General features: G+C 45.0%; 1 protein-coding gene across 16 annotated transcripts in view; it reads left to right on the top strand.

Moving 5' to 3' along the window:
• PUM1 (pumilio RNA binding family member 1) overlaps positions 1-21,854 on the top strand; it is a 1,312,543-nt gene that overhangs the window by 1,251,550 nt on the left and 39,139 nt on the right. For all 16 annotated transcript variants that reach the window (XM_069623037.1, XM_069623034.1, XM_069623036.1 and 13 more), the window contains 2 exons: positions 9,846-9,967; positions 12,443-12,635. In XM_069623037.1, coding sequence (XP_069479138.1) covers positions 9,846-9,967; positions 12,443-12,635 — 315 coding nt within the window. The remainder of the gene's footprint in view (positions 1-9,845; positions 9,968-12,442; positions 12,636-21,854) is intronic.

The raw sequence follows: 21,854 nt of genomic DNA, 5'->3' as shown, positions 1-21,854 counted from the left end.
CTACAATACGTAGATGACATATTAGTCTGTAGCACCTCAGAGGAAGAGTGCAGACGCGACTCAGTTCAGCTAATAATTATTCTCGCAGAGAAAGGATATAAAGTCAACAAGGAGAAATTGCCGTATTGCCAAGAGGCGTTGTACATGGGTCAGTTAATCTCTCATGAGGGAAAGAAAGTTACTCCTGAAAGGGCTGAGGCTATTTTGAAAACAGCAAAGCCACACATGATAAAGCACATGCAAAGGTTTTTGAAGCTATGCAATTGTGTGAGCATGGGTCTTCTATTATCGTTCACATATAAGGCCCTTGGTGCAGGCTCTGAAAAAGGCACAGGCAACTCGGAGAAAAAAATTGTCTGGACTGAGGAAATGGAGCAAAGGTTTGAGTTGAAAAACCCGATTTGCACAGCTCCAGTTCCAGGAATTCCCAATTATGCTGAGGAATTATTATTTTCGCACATGAATGGCACAGTTATGACCGCAGTACTCGCGCAGGGAACTATGTTGGGGTACAAGCCGCTAGCATATTACTGTGGGATTCTGTACCCAGTAATGAGTGGTCATTTTCCTTGTGAACAATCTTTGGCAGCAGCTGCGTTTACCATTGAGCCAGCTGCCAGCGTAGTAATGGGATGTTCCATGACGTTATGTTGAACATGCTTTGTTTGCCATTTTGGAAAAACCTAAGGGCAATTTGACTTCTCAAAGGGCTTCTGCCTACAAAGTGGTCATATTTAATCCAGCGATTTAAACTACTCAGATGCAGAATAGTGATTCCTTCCATGTTTGTTGCTGAACCACTGCAGAAGATGAGCACGTACCCGATTGCTCAAATTATGAGGACTTCTATGATGAGATCCCGAGGGTGAAAGAAAATGCTTTGGCAACTGGGGAAATTCTCTTTATTGACGTTTAGTCTAGAATCGATCAGAATGATGGACAAAGTTATACAGGTTCCGCAGTGGTAAAGCAATAGAGCTGTTGGGGAGTTTGAAGTATTGATAAATGCACAACTACTGTCTCGCTTTTCACCTTAGGCTGCAGAGCTAGTGTCGCTGATTGTCGCGCTCGAGAAAAACACACACCAGGAAGTAACCATGTACAGTGACTCTGCCTATGTGACGTCGACGGTACATGCAGGGCTAGCACGTTGGAAAAGGAGGGGCTACCTCAGACCGGTCAGCACTCCAGTGCAACATGCCGCCTTATTGGACAGACTTATTAGAGCACTACAACTCCCATTAGCCATTGCAGTCGTTCAATGTGCAGTTCATACTAAGCGAGCAAACTGTATCTCGCATGGAAATCAAGCAGCAGACTAGGAAGGGAAACAAGTTGCGTGTTCTGATAATGAGTTTGGATACACCTGATGTAAATGAAAGCATGGTGGTGAAGAGTGTGCCTGATAGTTTTAACTGATTGTCTAAGACTCAGCTAATGGAAATTCAAGGGGAAGCGCTGCAAGATGAGACCTGTGGACGCCCATGGGGTGTTCTTTACCCCCTTCCGAAGCATTGTGGTGACAGGAAAGCACTGGTAAACCAGTGATGCCTTTAGCCTTATTAAGGGTGGCTTTGGACAGCTGCATTACCCTGCGCATGTCACTAGGGAAAGCCCTGCAGCAGCTATTGCGGAGGACTGGTTTGTTACGAATCTGCTAGAACACGTTGCATTTTATGTAGTAAACTGCATTGTATGTCAAGTTTACTGTTGGGTACACTGCGTACAGTTAGAGGACTCATCCCGAGACCTAATGCTCCGTTTCAGCATTTACATCTAGACTAGGTCGCTATGCTACAGGTCTGTAATGGATACAGATATGATGGTGGTAGTATGTACCTTTTCTAGATGGCTTGAAGCTGTTCCATGTACACATCCGGATTCCACCTGCACAGCAACATTTTTAGTATGAGAAGTTTCCTAGATGGGGGAATATGTGAAGTATTAAGATCTGATAATGACCCTCATTTAGTCAATGAAGTCTTTGAGCAAATAAGCTTGTTGCTTGGTATAAAGCACATGTTTTCATCGGCAAGCGAATGGGGTCTGTGAGAGCTTCAACTGCCTACTTAAAGAAAATATAGCCAAATTGAAGCTTACCTTGAAGAAAGGATGGTTACATTGCCTACCACTTGCATTATGAGTTGAGAAATCAACCAGGCTCTGACCATCTTGCACCCCATGAAATAGTGACCATCTAGAAGTGATGCCCAGACAACAGCAGAATTGTTAGGAAAGGAGTTACATGCTTACTTAATATGTATGATTTAAAGTATCTCATTTCAGATCAGCTCAAGCAGAAGGTGTGGGGGAATCAGAACACAGATGGAGACCATACAACAACCGGATTTGAAGAATTGCGTCTTCCCAAGCTTTTACCCTGAAGACCGGATCCTAATCAGGAACTTTACGAGAAAATGGTACGAGCCACTATTTAACGGTCCGTTTATCGTGGAGGACATAACGCTGTCAGCCGTGAAGGTGCTAGGAAGATGCGCGTGGATATTTCTCAGAGACATAAAAATCTATGCCGGAGAATCCCCTTCACCCCCGCCCTAGTCAGAAGCAAGCATCGGGGAAGAACCTCAGCATGTTCAGACTAGATCCATAATGAGGAAGGAGGACGCAGAGACTGTCAAAGAGACACAGTACGTTGGACTGTGGTTCTTTCGAGACGCACTTTTTAACTGCTAAAAAAGGAGTGAATGAAGGTTATTTGTTCTTGAGCCACAGGTGCTTGTTAACATTGGACTGAGACGCATTTAAGTCTTGATCAAGAAGGAAAGATGCCAGATCTCGAGTTCCTTTTCGACGACTGGAAGAGGGAACAGTTCCCAGATTCCTTTCTCAGAGTTTTTTTGGAGGATCCCATGGTAGTGTGGAATGGCCACATTTGCCGGATCGTTCTTACTGTTATTCTCTGCATTCTTCGTGCATACCCTGCGCTTGTGGGGAGAACTACTAGCGTTCATCTGTTCCTGCAAGATCCTAAAAATGGTCCAATCATGAGATTGCTCGCAGCCATAATAGAGCAAGTACTCCAGCTTCCGAGTACAGTTTGGAAAACACAAATGCCCCTGATGGCAACACTCATAGACTGGTTGGGATGGTCTTTTACTATCTGATTGAGTAATGCCCACATCTTGTTGGATGACAAACTGATGTTCGTACTTTCCTGAGATCCAGGGAACACCGTGGCACTTAACGAATTTCTACGTGACCCCATCAAACAAGTTACTTTATATTCTGAGAGAACATTAAGAACGTCCTGAATGAGTGAAGAGATCCGGAATGTGCTGTCCATAATCTTTAACTTCTTGTTGGAGATGCACCCGCACTTTGTCTGGCGAAAGGAGGGCTATTTTGTGTAGATCAGAAATCCTGTGAATCGTTTTGCAATCAGCCAACTACTTGAAGAACTTGAGGAACAGATCCAGATGCTGCCAGACTGTTTCATGATGTTACCCGAATAAAATGTACTTTTTCCTTCCTTAAAAAAGATTAAGAATTGGTAACATCTATAGCAATAATAATGTTGCTAACGAGAGGCCACCACGACTAGCAAGGAGCTACTGCTGCATCAAATGGGCCGATCTATGTTATGTATGCATGCATCTTGTTTGTGATCCTTCTCTCACAGTATGTACTGCCTACTATTTGGATAAAGTAAAGGTCCTTGTGTATCTTCCTATGCAGAAGGAGGGTACAGATGTGGCAACTACAAGGCAGCCAAGAGCTTGTGATTGTCCCTGCTCTAGAGATGCATTCAAAGGCACCTAGTCCTATGATGGATAAATCTAGGCTTCCTTTTGGGGGGAGAGCACATGTGGAAGTTATACGGGACTCTCTGATACCTTCTTATTATGTCAATATGATGAGGCTTCTGGAGCTTTCTCCTGCACAGGTAGCACATGTAAAAACACCAGTTTCACTGACCAATGTGCCTATGATTGGCCCAGTAAGGAGGAATTAGGCTGACATACTTCATGAGATGATTATAGAAGCTCATGCGAAAAGAATAAGACCTAAGAGAAGTACTAGGGAGAATGATCATTAGTTGAATGATTACCTGGATAGTACAGCGCATTTGGGAAATAACATATGGTATCTGCATATGAAATAAGTGGGAACGAGGATTTCAAAGGAGGAATGCTTTGTATGTGCACTCCTGCCTTCTAGTATGGGAAAATATAAGATCTTCATAGCTTTTGAAATAGATGTCCAGACAGCACATGGTCTATCTCGCATAGCGCTCTGCCGTACAAGGGGTCAGTTCATGGGCCGAACAGCCTATCTCAAATGGGCAACTGAATGGACAGATCCAGATGATTATGTCCAAGATGCAAAGATAAGGCTAAGAGCTCATACCAAGAATCATGTGATCAGATACGAAAAGCCTGGAGTAAAAGGAGCTGAAATCAGATGGGAAGTAAACAGAAGACTTGAAAGTACAGGAAAATCTGCAGAAGAAATTCGTAGATGGAAGAACAGAGGCCAGATGCAGATTTGGTCATCAGTGCTTTCACCAGATGGATGGGAAGGAGTAGTCCCCTGCAGAGCCTGGGTAGTCATTGGTTTCTATCAGCCAACCATTGGCACTGTACAGAATGGATGCAAACCTTTATGGCAAAGACTTGCTAAACTACTGACATGGGTGGTAGATAAAGGAGGAGCTTTGCAGATGGTGCCTTTGGAAAGTGCAAAGTTGTGCTTCAGAAATAATTGCACAAGAAAAGTTGGAGAGAACCAGAATTGTGGTAGAATCTTTGATGTACCAGGAATGAACATTGGGACAGCAGTGATAATGGATAACTACTGGGCTTGTGGATCCAGAGCTTACATGAAGCTGCCCAAGGAATGGGGAGGAGCATGGTCCATAGTAAATCTTCATGTTCCAGCGTTGGTGATTCCTAAAAGTGATTTGAACATTGGAAGCTTTCCAAAAGCAGATGCTCAGTTGAGGAAGAAGAGATCTGTTTAGCTGATAAATCGAAGGAAGAGAGAATGATTTCTCAGCTAGGTGAATAGAAGCTTTTGACTCCATCCCTTATGAGCACAGATTGTTCAGTCAGACTTCATCGATATTTACGATAATCTTCATGCCCAGGATCCAGATAGCGGAAAATACCAAGTGGTTACAGATAACCAGATGGGAGTTGTTGCAGACAATCAGCACTACCATAAATGGATTCAATGCTATTGGGGAAGAGCTGAGAGCCATACAACTGATGACTCTTCAGAATAGATATGTCCTAGACATGATCACAACTATCGATGAAGGTGTTTGGGCCAATATTGGAGAATCATGTTACAAGTTTATACCTTCTCATGACGACAAGAATGGCACCTTGACAGAGGCCATAGAGATGCTGATGAAGCTACATGTCCAAATGGTGGACGAAGTGGAAGACATTGCTGATGACGGTTTGGATCACTCTTTCCATGGGTTCCACAATGGATGGCAGATCTGTTCAAATTCTTTGGAGCCCTGTTGATCATGATCCTGCTTGGATTCTGTGTAATCAAATTGCCCATCACACAATGCAAAAAGACTGCAAAGACAGCCATGGGGATGAAGATCATGCTTGGTGTTGAATCAGGATGGAAAACCAAAAAATGAACAGTTGAAGAAATCGGATTTCGTGAAAGCCAGTATCCATGCACCTGAAGGCACAAGTTCCTGTATCCAAAGAACCATAAGTTTGTGGGAAAATGGATCTATTGTAGTCCAAGTGGACAGTGCATGCTCATGACTTGGAATAAGGATGAGCATGTGAAATCAGCTGGATGTCTCAATAGAGTAATCAAGATATGGGTCCTGAAAAAGCATTTCTTCAGAAAATGTCTAGATGTGAAGGATGATGGGAGAGTGGTCGATGAATCGCCCGGCGGGGTGGGGGGGGGGGTGTGTAGAGAAGGAGCAAAGTACCCGCACCTCCAACATATTGCCTATATGTTGGGAACCAGAGTGTGAAGCATGTGCAGTACCAGTGAAAATACCAATACCATCCTGGAAGCAAGGTTCCCACTAACAAAGCCATGCCTTCATACACGACAGTATGATGGCCATTTGAATGAAATCCCAGAAGAAGAGTAAAAAATGAGCAAAAGAGCAGATTGGTGACGTCACACGAAGCAAGACTGATGCACACAGAAGAGATGCAGAGACAAGAGAACGTAGACATTCTATAGACATCAAGAAAGTGTTAAAGATAAGTAACCTCTTGGGCTCGAGATGAAGAGGCTTATGCTGCAGAAATGAAGATAGCAAGTTATTTTACACGTGTACAGATGCAAAGAAATGCAAGCAGACTAAGTATTCTTAAGGATAGCTATGTAGTGAATAGATTGCAGCAAGCGCCAACGGGGTTGGGGGTGTGTGTATTTAATCAATATCATGTGCCAATATGGCGGAGATACAGTCACACTCTGGTGGGGTTCTTGTAAGAATGTCAAACTAAAGGAGGGACATAACCGAGAAATGAAGGAAAGCCTGTTTCTATGTTACCTGACGCAGCACATATGAATTGTGTACAATGGCTTTTGCAAAAATATGTGACCAAGCTATGAGAGGTAGCGGAATGCGTAATTTTTTGCTTTGTCTGCCATAATTTCCTGCTGGGAGCAAGAGAGCAATTATTTTAACTGAAATTTGGAATAATAAAAAGGTGTTTTTAAATCAGACTCTCTGGACTTTTTGTGTTATCCAGACAGACTCTACAACTATTTCATTTTTCTTTCATCACTATCTGTGAGTGAGACTTCTTTTTGCCAATGGTCAGCATTGGTGAACTACTCAAATATATATATCTATATGAGTGAGTGAAGAGTGAACTATGGACGATTCCACTACGCATTATAGCAGAGCTGGCCGTGTCAGGATGGGCTGAACAGACATTAGTTACAATCGTGCGAAAGAACAAAACTCCTGTTCAGAAGACATGCATGAAAACAAGGAAGACATCAGAGGTTCATTAAATAATAATATTTTAAATGCACCAGAGCTCAAATGTGTGGTCTTCAGTCATGTGGAGCGGTGAAAATGGACAATCATGACAAACCACAGCTATGCAAGGAGAGAGACGGTGCCTCCACTCCCTCATATTCTCCAGACAAAGAACATTTCCAAGGCCAAGTTCAAAGCCTTAATTGATGCGCAGACCACTGAGGTGATGATAGATATGCTAAATGGTGGGAAGCTATGGTTATGACCAGCACCTGGAGACCAGCCTGAGTGCTGCTAGCGTAGGTGGAAAAGTACTGACGGATGCAAGAGTACCAACCAAATATAGGGGGCCGCGTAGTTAGGAGCCCTATAGATTATATAACCAATGGAACGTCATGTATTTAGTGACGTTCATAGTGACCTGTTTGAAGAGAGGGCTTAGTTGCCCCACCTGATGCTAGAGACCCTATCACTTTTCTAGACTAGTATGGAACGTATACCTAGATGTTCCCTCAAAGCCTATCGCATTTGCCACTAGATTTTTGTAGTTTGCCACGTAGGATGACGTTAGCAATTACGTAGGTTGACGCAGGTAATGACTAGGTGTTGCTATATAACTCATGTTTTTTATGAACATTGAGATCATGCTCTGAGACGTCCGTTGATGTCCGCAGTACTCTGATTTACACTAAAACAGTCAACTTTGCCAACTTTGATTCGTTTTCATTATTGATGTTGTGTACCTTCTGCATCCCCATTCATCTCAAAGTATTGCTACCTCGTCTTAAAGGTCTGGGTCGGCAGTCCCTGTTCAACGATCTTTGCTGTTGAGGGGCGCTGAAATTCTCAGACAACAGATCCCTGCTGCCGGCAGTTGGAGAGAACACAACTCTCTTCAGAACAAAAATTGAATTTTTATTTCATCACAGAACAAAACTCGAGGACTCCCAACACTGAAGCGTGCAGTAAAAATATGAAGATGGCTGCTAGAGGAGGGACTTAGGGAGAGGACTGTCATTGGATGGGGCAGTATGACCCAGAGGACAGTAATTGGTTTACAGGAGAAATACAGTTTGGAGGTGAAAGTGAAACTTTTTTCTTTTACTGAGGATTCCCGGCCTGACGGAATATTCATGAGCAAGTGAATCCATGCCAGACCCATGCTAGAGAACAATAGTTACAGGTAGGTAACTTGTTCCATGGTCTGCTTTTTGCGAGGGGACGCCTAGCAGACCATTTTAACGATGCTGGCTCATTGGGAGTTGACACAGGCTTCGGTTAAGTGATGATGGTCACAGAGCAGTCTTCTGTTTCTCGGTCCCCGACTTGGAAGGGGCGGCGTCTTTGAATGGGAAAGTGTCTCACTGTAGGCTCAATAGTATGCACACGAAGTTCCAGACTAAGCACAGCAGGATTGATCCAGGTGCCAGGGTATTGAAGAATTGCAGTCCAAGACAGGCACAGGTCTTCGAGGGATGGCTCAAAATACAGGTTGGTTCGAGACTGGTTAGGCCTACCAGTCCAGCGGTAGGAAGTAGTCTTGTCAGGATTGTCCCGGTCAATCAGAAGAGAATGTTGGATCAGCAGCGGTTACTCAGCAGTCACTGGCGGTTGCTGGAGGCGGCTGCAGATGATGTTGCTCAGATTGTTCGTTCCATGGCTCGACACTCTCATTCTGGTCCAGGACCCTTCCCTTACGCACAAACCCAGCCAATCAGCAGTCATGCCACTTTCAAACGTTGGGTGGTGGCTGTCCCAAGAGAACAGCCAGTCTCCCTGTCAGAACTGAATTCAAGCAGACACACTGGGGGACAAAGACCTGCAGAATTTCAGTGTAGTCCCAGCTTCCTATTCTCCCAAACCGGCTGGCCTAATGGGAGCCCGGCAATGACGAGAGTGAGCAGGAGATCCCTCCCCTGCCCCCCAGGATGGCAGAAGGTTTAAGAAGGGACAAGTCATCAAGAGTTGCCGACCCCAACCTGCATGTAAAAATCACAAAAAATGTTGGTAGAAGATATCCACTGCCACCAGCCACTCAGATGAATTTATCACTTTAACTAGAAAGATACAGTAGAAGTGGAAAAGGAATCCATTGTATCCCCTCAGCATGCCACAAAATAGGTTAGGTAGGATAGAAAGTATCCCCCTATCTTTGGAAACAGTAGTTACCACAAAGAAAATAATAAAAAGGGCAGCTCAAAGAGCTCCCAGCAACACTGCACAAAGTGTTGTGGGCTACAATGATAAATTGCATGTGCCTTAAAAGGCGGATGAAAGCATTACTCCAAAAGGATACAGTTAAAAAAAGGTTCCCAGATGTGGAGTAAAATATAGTGTGTGGAAAAAGGTTCCCACTCAGGCGAAGTGATCAAAAAAATCCAAGAGTCCAGCAAAAAGTGCCAGGGGACTCACAAGTGGGAGAATATTGCACAAAAAATTAAATTCTGTCAAACGCCCACACCGCCAGAACCAGCAGAGCAGCTTAGGAACCTCCACATTATCCTTGACATAAACCGAACTGTTTCACCCCATATAAATGACATTCCATGCAATGTCTTAAAGTGTCCTTAAATTCCTAAAACCCTGCTCACCTTACACTTTCTATTTTTTAATGTTAATTATCTTTGTTTCAAACAAGAATGCACCTATTTGCTCTGTTCTCCCTTGTGCCCGTTTATGCTTTGAAGCACTATGCATTGTAATTGGGTGCATTATAAACCCCCAATAAAAATAAATTTCTGCAAAAGAAAGCTACTGGCACCATGGGGGTGTGGTGTTGTGATCAGAGTCCTTCTCTTATTTGAGATATTTCTGCCAGTTTCTCTTCTGTAATGTTTCTGTTCTGACTTAGTTTTGATAGCCATAGCTTTATTCTGATCCTTCTTTCCCTCTCAATTAGGATCAGTATGGCAATTACGTGATCCAGCACGTTCTGGAGCATGGGCGTCCTGAGGATAAAAGCAAGATTGTAGCAGAAATCCGGGGCAATGTGCTTGTACTAAGCCAACACAAGTTTGCAAGGTAGGAAACCTTTACTATTTTCATGGAACCTTGGATTAAAGTGCTCTATACACTTAATAAATACAAATGCAATAAGGTGACTTGCTCTGCTGAAGTGGGTACTTTTGTAGGTGTCTTGTGCAACCAGCGAACAATTTAAGATGACCCAGTTTTACCACTGACATTTTTAAGAGCTGCTTGCTTTTTCTTTCTAGTGATTATGACCTTAACCTTTGCCGTACCTTCTGTTACATTTGATGGGCCTGACCATTTTAGATTGTTCACCTGTTGAATGGTTAATAGTGACGATTGGTTGGTTATGTTGTAGGTCAATCCCAATTTGCTTTCTTTCTATTTGTATGCCCTTCTGTGACTCTAAATGACTTGGCTGTTCTGCAGACCTTGGCGAGAATGGGTGTCCTCTAAATAGTTTGTACCAGCCATTTAAATCTAGGTACTTTATCCATTTATACATGTGCATACTCCTTAAGCTGCATAGTGTCTGGTGCTAGTGCTGAGGTTTTTTATTTTCATTTGCTACCATTTCTGTTGCGTGAAGCATAACATGCATTTTATTTATATTGTGTTCATATACAACACACGGGTGTATATGAACACTTTCCTATACACCAAAGTAAGCAGCTTCAACATCATGCAATGTTGAAGCTTCTCGCTTTGGTGTATAGGAACGTGTTCATCTGTGTTCTCGGCAGCATTTTTGTAAAATAACGAATATCGTTATTGGCGCAGTGAAACTGCGAGTTGAGAATAGGGACCTGAATGTCAGGAATTAACCTGGCTAGAGCCAGATATTGTGTAACTAACCTAGAGGACGTCATTGTTCGGCGAAACAAGAGGCAAGTGCACCAAGAGTTTATTGTGGGCTGTTTCTTGACTGATTATGATTGCACAAGTACACATCTGATAATTATGATGTAACCTTCTCATAGCAAGTTACTTGATTAAATGAGCACTTCTAGTAAAAACTAACAAGGAACAGAATCAAATCATTTTTTGAATGACTGCTCACATGCATTGAGTGCTCATTTCTTGTAAACATTTTCAGACCGACAGGTGTTAAGGTCTTCCCCCTCACCTGATGCTGACGGTGCCTAGTTTTTGGAAGAAAAATGATTACTAAGATGGGCAAATAGATTGGCGCAGGGACACTTGGTTACCAACACCACCCATTTCTTTAGATCTTCCCGAGGAAAGCTGTGGCTTTCACAGGTAAGTGCTTGAGCCAGAGGAGGGACTGACGGTCTGATACCTGTCGACATTCTCTGGCACCCGAAAGTCAAAGTACTTTGTGAACTTTTGGGCACAAGGCCCCCCATTCAACTTGGGGTTGGACTTACAAAGCTAATGCTTCTATTCCTGTGGACTGTTAATACAATTGCCTAACTACTTACTTTTCCTTTCAGGTATATGGGTAACTCTATGCATTGCATTAACTAACTGACTGTATATATGGTTTATATTTAGAGTATTGTGTGATTACATTACCTGCTTGATTCATCTTTATAGTATGTTTTAGGCCTACAATAAAGAGTATTTCTTTTACTCTCCTGTTTCAGTGGAATCGTTGTATTTCACTGTGTGGACTCATTGTGAACCCCTGACCCCACTCGCCGTTCCCGAGACTTGACCTTGACCACTCTCCACATTTACCATGATTGGTTTTGGCTGCAGTGCACGAGTCCCCTGTTCACTATAACTAGAGTTGGCCTCCTCAAATCTGTCCACCAGGCCAGCATTTAGAAATGCATCTTAAAACAGTGTAAAACAAGGTCATTTTGTAATGTGTGACATTGTCTCCCTGCACTGATCGCCAAATTGACTGATTAGTGCCCCCAAAACAAATAAGTTAATCAAGATTTACTACCTTCAAAAGTCAAGACAGGTTCAAAACAGCAAAAGTTTTGGGGGCTCCATATAAGTGAATGAAGGGAAAGCTGCAAAAAACACACTTGAACATATACCCTGTTAAAGCACCCGATTCCTAATATTGCATCTCTGAAACCAAGCCAACCTCAATTTCATTTAAATCCCAAAGTGCAGTGCAGGAAGGTGAGACAATGTGTACAGTGTCTCCTGTTTGAGCTAAACTTAATTAAACTTGAGTCTACCCTGTAACTTTTTACTAATAGAAATCCATGCATCTTTATTATGCTCACAAGCTCTCATGCATCTTGTTAACTTGCTTTGAAGCAGAAAAGGCATATGAATAAGAAATGAATACATGAGGCCTTGTTTGAGATGCAGTGACATGCTTCAGGTGCATTGGTTTAGGAAATAAATCTCGGAAGTCGGGCTCCTCCAGTACTATTAACCACAGTCCATTGCATCAGCCATCATCCTGCATTGTTACTGGTATAGTGTCTGAAAAAGGGAGCATTTGAACTGGTCAATGTCTACCTGTAATTGAAGAACTTTGATAAGTTTTCCCTGAGGTTCAGCTCAATTGTGATGTTTTGCTTCCTTGTCCGGCTGCAGCAATGTTGTGGAGAAATGTGTGACACATGCCTCTCGCACTGAGCGTGCCATGTTGATCGATGAGGTGTGTACGATGAACGATGGGCCTCACAGTGCACTGTACACCATGATGAAGGACCAATATGCCAACTACGTGGTACAGAAAATGATAGATGTAGCCGAACCTGCGCAGCGTAAAATTGTGATGCATAAGGTAAGATAGCGGTTCGCATACATGAAATTTGCTGTGTATAATTTGCCTGAATATAGGTTTGCCACTTATTGCCTTTGGATTTAGCATAAGAACGTCAAATAAGTATTGAATTGTTACTCTTCCCACAGTCCCACTTTCCTTTCGCAAACAGCCTTAATAGTTTTAATTTAATGATGCCTCATAAGTGTCTAGAAAGAATCTAATCTGTTATATTTTAATTGCTGTACTTGTGTACATAATTCAATTTATAAAGGTTACATTCTTCCCACAGATCCCTCTTCATTACAATTTGCCTCCAATGTGCGATCTGGATTGGGGAGCTTTTGGAACGGCCACCAGGTGATGCCTATGGCTCAGCAATAGACTCAATAATGGCACATTGGTGCCATTTTGTACGAGAAGAATGTGACATTTTTTTTCCAGCACTTCCTAAGTTTGGCTTTAAACCCTGCAGGAAATGCAGCTGCTCCTTCAGTCCCAAAACCCCACTTAATGTATTTGTGGTGCCTCGGATAGGACCATGGAACTGAAGTGGGTTGTCATACCACTCATTGCACACTAAGGAGTGAAGGGGCCATGTGCTTAAGCTTTTTCTGTCCTCAGAAGAGGTGAAGGAGAATCTGTTCTGTAGGCCTCTCAGACCTTAAGCTCTGAAACAGAGACACAAGCTCTGAACGCTCCTCACTGTCTGAAGAATGGGCAAATATGAAATGCCATTTCCATTCCCGGTGTGAGCCGTCTTCTTCAATGGCCCATGCGTTTAAGAAGTCATCGGAGGCCCTGGCAGCTGTCAGTCTGTGACTCTGTGCTTTAGCATGTGCAGGACCATCTTAGGTCCCTATGTCTATCTCTAACCTTGAGAAACTGGATACTTTTTGTTCAACTATGCAATGTTGGCCCATGCTTTTAAGAAGTCATTGGAGGCCCTGGGCGCTGTCAGTCTGTGACTCTGTGCTTTAGCATGTGCAGGACCATCTTAGGTCCCTATGTCTATCTCTAACCTTGAGAAACTGGATGCTTTTTGTTCAACTATGCAATGTGTTTGAGCAGGTCACCCTCAGTCACTGCCCTTGATGGTCGCTGCAGCTTCCTGTGAGAAAACAGAAGGTGTCTCACCCACTAGTCCCCGGGTATCTGTCATCCAGGTGGCCAGGACACGGCCATCGCTTTTGGAGCCAGTTCCTGGGCATGGACCAGTGTGGGAGGATCATCTGGGTGAGGGGTCTTCGGGGAGTGGGACACCGGATGGTGAGATGCGGTATCCCTTTCTGTTAGGTAGGATTTTCATAGAACTGGTAAATCATTCTGGCCTGGGTCAACCCCAGAATATTTTGCTTTATTAGTGGGATATTTTTCCTTAATACCTCAGTGAGTGGGAACCTTTTTCCACACTCAAATAATATTTAACTCTTTTTATGAGTGTCATTTTTAAGACTCTAGGGAGAGTCTTTTTAAAGTTATCCTATTAAACAACTTATTGGCAATAAGTGCCTGTTGTTGCTGGGCTGTCCCAGGGGCTCCCCTTTTAACTTTCTTTTGCTAACCTTGAGAGAACTACAGTTCCCAAGGGTAGAAAAGATCTTTGGATCCCTTTTACATTTTATTCTGTGAAGCCAGCACACCCCACCTTGTGAGGAGTGCTGGGGAGATACAATGTATCCCCTTTCACACCGAAACTGTAACAATTCTGTTACAGGGACAAACTTACCTTCATTAGCTGGTGGCAGTGATACCTTGTATTAATTTGGTGCACCTTTACCGTGTGCTGTGTTCACAGCTGCAGTAAAGGCACCGAAAGGTGCTCATTTTAACAAAATGGCGCCGGTCTTCTTTTTTCACCATTTTGTTTATTGTCGTTTCTTGTTCCTTCCCCTAACATCCAGAGCGAGAAATTCCTTGGTGTGATTTGTATCTTCAGTGGGAGTCCCCTGGACTCCCCGCCCAGGCTCCAGTCTGTCTGTGAGAGCAAGAAGTAAGGGAGGAGTCCACAACTCCCCAGCCCTTTGTCTTGCGCCTTGAATGAATGGGGACAAATCCCAGTGGGGGGGCTTGCTGTCCTGATTGGACAACCAGACCACCCATTTCTTGTAAAATGTGGGGAGAGAATGCAGAGGTTGTTGTAATTCCTGATAAATACTGCGGACCTGGAAGCTGAATAAAAGTAGACCACTGGAACCGAAGTGGAAGATGAAGAAGAGCAGCTGAAACGATTTCCAGCGACCGGAGAGCCTGCTGTCTAACCGGAGCCTGCTGTAGCCCTTCCTTCCAATCGACCTGGGGACTCCGAAAACAACGACCCCGACCCAGACTCTGGTGAGACCCAAAGGGCTCAAGAGGATATGCATTTTGAGCCATTCCACATGTTGCTGCGACCTTGCGTTGTTGAAATACCCCAATACCCTTGGACCTTGAGGCATCGTGCGGTGCACAGTCTTCTGAATTCCCAATTCCGCTAAAACTTTGTGGGCATCCTGGTGGATCTCCAGAGATACAAATCGAGTCCGAAAAGTCCCCTCCGCAGAGTGTTGGACTTTTGTAACAATGAGAATTCAACCACGATTTTCTGTCTGCTTCTGTGCTCCTTGAAAAGGTGTCAAATCCACAGAACCTCATTCAGCCACGAGGGAAACCTTGTCTAGAGAGCCTTCATCGATCCCTGCTGCAAAGTTCCTTCTGAGGTCTTGTTTTCAGTCACCACGACAAGGAATCCACTGACCGGGTATTTGGCTGCAGACCCTGAAATTTTCCTGCTGCAATATCTTCAATGCTGAGGTACTGTGTTGGTTTGGGTATATACTTACCTTAAGCCTGTTAGGATTTCTGTGTAGCTGTGGGTTGTTTTCTGTGATTAGGAGGCCTCTCATCCATTGCACCCAGTCCCACTGCTATAATCCTGCTAGGGTGTCTTCTGTGAAGCCCCTGGGCCCTCTTCTAGCTCACCTGTTTGCCCAGCTTTCTTAAGGAACGCTGACTTTTGCTACTAAACAACCTATTCTGACACTGCCTGTTGGTCACCAGTCCTGGTGACCCCTCCTTCTGCCACTGAGAACACTCATGCTCCAAGAATAAGGGAAAGACTTTCAAGGGATCAGGAGATCATTACGTTGGATATCATACGAGCCGCTCATTATCCCATTATATTGGGATTACCATGGCTTCGGAAGCATAATCCCTTCATAAACTGGACGGCTGGTTCATTCTTTTTGGGTTCAGAATTCTGTTTAACTCATTGTATCGGTCACACGGAGATGGGGTCTTTAGAAGTCTATCCTCAAGATTAAGCCCATAGGCGGAGTACCTGTAAACCGGTAACGTCGCTTAATTTTGTAGCAGGTCTTGCAACAGAATATCAACAATTTTCTGAAGTTTTCTCCCCGGTGGAATATAGACAACTACCACCTCACTGGAGAGATGATTGTGCCATTGATCTCATCCCGGAACAACCACTACCGTTTGGCAGGATGTTTATTTTGTCGACTTTGGAGAAGGAGGTTTTGAGAGACTATTTAGACACAAATCTAAAGAATGGATTAATAACTGAATCCACCTCACCGGCAAAAGCGTCCCTTTTCTTTGTTCCCAAGAAAAATTCTACAGAGCTTAGGCCGTGTATAGATTTCAGAGGGTTAAATAAGATCACCATTCCAGATAGGTATCCCATGCCTTTGATCCCGGATATCTTGGAAGCCGTCAAAGGAGCAAACATTTTCACTAAATTGGATCTTAAGGGCGCATATCATCTCATCAGAATAAGAAAGGGTGACGAGTGGAAGGCTGCCTTCCGGACCCCTTTTGGACATTTTCAATATGTAGTCATGCCATTCGCGTTATCCAAAGCCCCGGCGATTTTCCAGTGATTTATGGACCATCTATTCTCAGATCTATTGCTTCATTATGTCATAGTTTACCTTGATGACATTTTGGTATTCTCTAAGAATAATTTTGAACACCAAATTCATGGTAAAGAAGTTTTACAAAGGCTACTTAATCATCTATATTGTAATTTTGAAAAGTGTTCATTTCACCAACCTAAGGTAACATACTTGGGTTATATTTTGTCTGCTCAAGGCATTGCTATGGACCCTGAAAAGGTTACCGCTGTTCAGGATTGGCCGATTCGCAACTCATGCAAAGACATTCAAAGATTTGTGGGATTTTCACATTTTTATCGTCGATTCATACCAAACTTCTCTGCTCTGACTCAGCCCCTTACAAACCTTCTGAAGAAAGGTGTTCCTTTTCTCTGGACCGAATTGACACAAAGGGCCTTTGACACTTTAAAAAGAAGATTCTCCACAGCACAATATATTAAAAACTCCGGATCAATCCCAGGGTTTTATCATCGAAACAGATGCATCTCAGTATGCTTTGGGAGCGGTTGTTTTACAAAAGGATGAACAGGATGTAGAACGACCCATTGCATATCTTTCCAAAACTTTCACGGGCAGAACTGAATTACACTGTTATTGAAAAAGAATTGCTGGCGATTAAAAGATCTTTCGAATAATGGAGGCATCTATTGTTGGGAGCCCAACATCCAACAGAAGTAAGAACAGACCATCAGAATTTACGGATTCTTCAATATGCTCAAACCTGTAACAGCCGACAGGCAGGTGGGCTCATTTTTTTTCCCCCTTTCAGAATTGTATTTACTTTTATTCCTGGGAGGAATAATTTACAGGCAGATGCCTTGTCTCGTAAGGATGGTTATCTCAATCTGTCAACTAGACCTGAACGTATCTTTTCCTTGTTTAGCTAGGAATTTGGTCAAATTCCCAAATTTCGTACAACGTCTGGAACAACATTCTGGCCCTTCCACCTTAAAGTCACTCACAAAGAATGAACAAGGCACCCTTAGTAAAAAGGAAGGATGTTATTTCAGGGTTGATCAAGCATATGTACCGACAAAATCATTACAAAGAAGTTCTGGGCATGTGCCATGATTCTAAAACGGCAGGCCATTGTGGTTATGCTACCACTTATGAACTAATTTCTCGATACTTTTGGTGGCCATCTCTCAAGGAGGACATTTGTAGTTATGTGGAATCTTGCCCCCATTGTTTACAGTCCAAGAGTTCTAGACATTCTCCTTTTGGGACTTTGGTAAAGATGCCAATACCTGTGCGACCTTGGCAAATAATCTCTACCGATTTTTATAGTCTAACTACCACCCTCAGGAGGATGTTCATCCATCATGGTAGTAGTTGACTCTTTAACTAAAATGGCTCATTTTCTACCACTGGCGGCATTACCATCGGCAGCTTTGATTGCACATACTTTAATTTCTCGAGTATTCTCCCTACATGGTTTACCTGAAACTATAATCTCGGATCGAGTATCCCAGTATACATCCAGATACTGGAAACCTATCTGCCATAGATTGGGGATTACTCGAGTGCTAAGTTCAGGTTATCACCTGCAAACCAACGGCCAAACTGAGAGACTTAACCAGACATTGGAAGGTTACCTAAGGAATTACATTTCCGCTGCTCAAGACAATTGGAAGGATTTGTTACCAATTGCTGAGTATGCATACAATAACTCTTATCAATCTGCAATAAAGACATCTCTGTTCTATTGTACCTATGGGTTTCATCCAGCTTCATTTTCAGTGAAGAGACCAGAGGATAATAAAATTCCGGACGTTGACTCTTTATTAAAACAGATTCATCATGGCCAAGATATTGCTAAAGAAACTCTGAAGAATACCCAGAACAGAGTGAAGCGGTGTGCTGACAGACATCGAAACCCTGGGCCAGGATTGAAACCAGGGGGATTGGGTTTGGCTTTCTTCCAGGTTTCTTCCCCGACATCTAAGACCTTCTAAGCTTTCACCTAAATTTATGGGTCCCTTCCGGGTGGTGGCTCCCATGGGAACTGCGGCATGTAAACTGAAACTTCCTAAAACATGTGCACGCATACATCCGGTTTTTCATGTTTCTCAATTAAAACCAGACTGACGGAGTACATTTCATTCCCTTTTCTCCACTCGGCCTGCACCAGTTATCACATCCACAGGACCGGAGTATGAAGTCTCAGACATTTGCGACTCCCGCCTACATCGTGGGAGACTCCAATACTTGACTGGAAAGGTTACACCGCATCTGATCGGACCTGGGAACCGAAATCAGCGGTTCATGCATCACAATTGATAAGACGTTTTCATCAGACACACCCTGGAAAACCAGGGGAGATTAGATCTAAGAGGGGGCATACTTTTACACCTAATTTGGTTATCGGTTCTGAATACCAATTCTCTTGTGCTGCGCGAGCTGTTCCGGGTGGTTGCGGAACAAGCAGCAACCTGTAGCGTTTTTGCCGGATCTCAACAGATTGAGACCCCTCCGTCACATCCTGCCTACCCAGACTTTCAGGCGCCTTAAGGGGGGCTTCTGTGCAGAAGCCTGAGAAAAGACGGCAAACAAAGGGACCAAACCTGGTTTGGCGCGCAGAATAAAACACAAGAAAGCCTTTAACAAAAAGAAATGGCAAAACCAGCCGGAGCCGCAATAAAATATATTTGGTCAAGCGGGTTTATGTTGGAGGCAAATAAAATAGCCTAAAACAATACCATGGTTATATAAGATAACCATGATATGAAAAATAGGGTAGTTACCACTGCCACCAGCCAAGTCTTGATGAAAAGGGAGCGAAACAGTGCTCCAAGAGAAACAGACAAAAAGGGATAAGAATTAACCCTTTCCAATACTCCATGTAAGATGGGTTGTACTGGGTCTGTGATTTAAAGAGACTACATAAAGTTAATGGCAACTTTACATGTTTCTGGGAGACATTAGTCAGTCCCAGAAAAATTGAGTCAGTGGGAAGTCTAAAAGACAACACTGTGTCACTGCACTTCAGGTGCTGTGTAACGCACATAAAAAATGAGGGGACATGGCCAGGACCGCCAACGATGTGGCGGCTTCCCTGATGGCCTCCGTCCGAGACCCGCGGCATTTGGCAATAAGCTAAACTATCGTCGATCAGATTGCAGTAAATGTCCGATCCTTGAAAATCGTAAACTCCGAGGCACAAGATGTTGCCCAGTGGGGCTCCACTGATCCCGTATTTGGCTGAGAAAATCACCTCAAAGCTCAGACGAGCCCAAGCACCACCCGGCGCTTCCAAGATGGCGGACGGGACTCCTGGGTGAGGAGCGCAGTGATGCACGTCCCCGCCTGAGCTGAGATGCGGAGATTGACCCCGAATCTGAGTATTGGAAGGGATCAGGGAGCAACCCCCCCCTGCCTCCGCCACCTCCCTGGTCCGCTTACCTGAAGCGCGGACTCTGGCCTTGTGCGGTGAAATCAGGGAGGGAGAGAGCCCGTTCCGGTGCGGGGACGGTCCCATGGAAGAAGCAGTATGATCCGGGTGCTCCCGTCCTGAAGCACTGCGTTAGGATTGACGAGGGAGCAAACGGAGACCAGCGACGAGCAGCATCAACCGGGCTCCCCCGGGTCCCTCCTTCCGATGCTCGCATTCAGGATTCTCCAGACACCATAAAGGTGAGAGCGCGAGGCCCGCCCGGAAGATCGCACAACACAACCACCATACAGACGGTGCACCCCGTGGGCCCCTCCCTGGCTCCCCCAACATCCTGGGGCGCCCCAGCCCACCCTCCCCATTGAAATTACAACGGGAGCTGCCCTCTGGCGGCGGCACCCTCTGAAGCCTTCCCCTGGATCTGGCGATGGCCCTCCGGCTGCCATCACCCGTCCGCCCTCCACCGAGGTCCCACCGGGCATCACCCCAACACAACGCTGAGGGGGCCGGGGTCTAGGGCCCCCACTGCACCCCAACGCCTGGCTGCTCCTGGGCCACCTGCTGAAGTCCTACTAGAAGCCTACCCTCCGGCCATCACCATCTGGCCGCACCCCATTGACGTACCTCGTGGGCCTCACTCCTACTGTCACATCTCAAACGCCGCAGGAGCCTGGAGTTGAGGTCCCCATTGCCCTCTGCGACTTGGCCATTTCCTGGGGCGCCCCTGCCCACTGCACATCACCATCTCTGGGGTCCCGGACCCCCATCCTTGGGGCGGAGGAGGTCCCCGCCACCATCAGACTCACTCTGCTGCTATCAAGGGTGCCCATCGCCCCACCGCGCTTGAATCCCATGGAACAACGCTCCGGACCTTCCGTGGGGCTGTGGTTTCCTCTCACCTAACATCCTGGGATTCTCGGAGTTGAGCTTTAACTCCCCTCGCGCAGACGGGCTCCCCCCCTCCTTTCCCACTCTTCCATATAGAGGGATCCCTGGAGTCTGGCGGCCCTTCTCTTAAGCACTAGCAGTCGCAGGAAGCCAGGAGTCAGTCTCCGCAGGATGTTGAAGCAATCGAAAGCAGCTAAATTTGCGGACATCTCCACCATGCTGCTAGCAGCGGACAAGACGAGGAAACCGGACCCCTTCCCCTCCCCTTCCAAGCTGACCCTGCAGAAAGCCCCCGAGGAGCAGGGAAAACTAGCTATTAAGGAAGATATCCAAGCCTTCATGCGAGATATTAAAACAGAGTTTCGCTCCTGCATGACGGAGCTCTCCACACGGATGGATCAGACAGATCAACGGCTAGCTGAAGCGGAACAAAGGGTGGGTGAGGTGGAGGACCTAACCCAGAGCCACGACGCCACTATGTTAGACTTGAGACGCGAGATTCTGGCACTCCAGAATAGGAGCGAGATGCTGGAATACAAGCAGGAGGATCTAGAAAATAGGGCGCGACGAAACAACTTGCGCATTCGAGGGGTCCCGACAGCGATTCAAGACAAAGATCTCCCAGAATACATGGGCAACTTCTTCCAAGCGCTCCTGCCCAACATGGACAAAGCCCAACTCATCCTGGACCGTACACATAGACTTCGCCCAAGACGAGGTGTAGATTCTGACCCTCTTCCGGACGTAATTACCAGGGTCCACTTCTATGCCACTAAAGAGGCGATCATAGCAATAAGCTGCTCCAAGGATGAGCTCTCGTTCATGGGCACCCAGCTCCAGATATTCCAGGACCTTTTCTTGATGACCCTACAGAAAAGAAGAGCCCTCAAACCCTTAACCCTATTCCTACAGACCCATCAGATACGATACCGATGGCTCTTCCCCTCCACTCTCCAATTCACATTCCAGGGAACCCAGCGTGAAATTAGCCATCTAGAAGACGCAGGGTCCATCTTGCACCCAAATTCTCCGGAGCCCTCGCCCGCTCAGAGCCCACTCCGTCAGACA

This window comes from Ambystoma mexicanum, chromosome 11 (assembly GCF_040938575.1).
Source record: "Ambystoma mexicanum isolate Mex_15411 chromosome 11, UKY_AmexF1_1, whole genome shotgun sequence".
Taxonomy (NCBI): Eukaryota; Metazoa; Chordata; class Amphibia; order Caudata; family Ambystomatidae; genus Ambystoma; species Ambystoma mexicanum.
The sequence above is the reverse complement of the archived record's forward strand: the minus strand, read 5'-3'. Positions and strand labels throughout refer to the sequence as shown.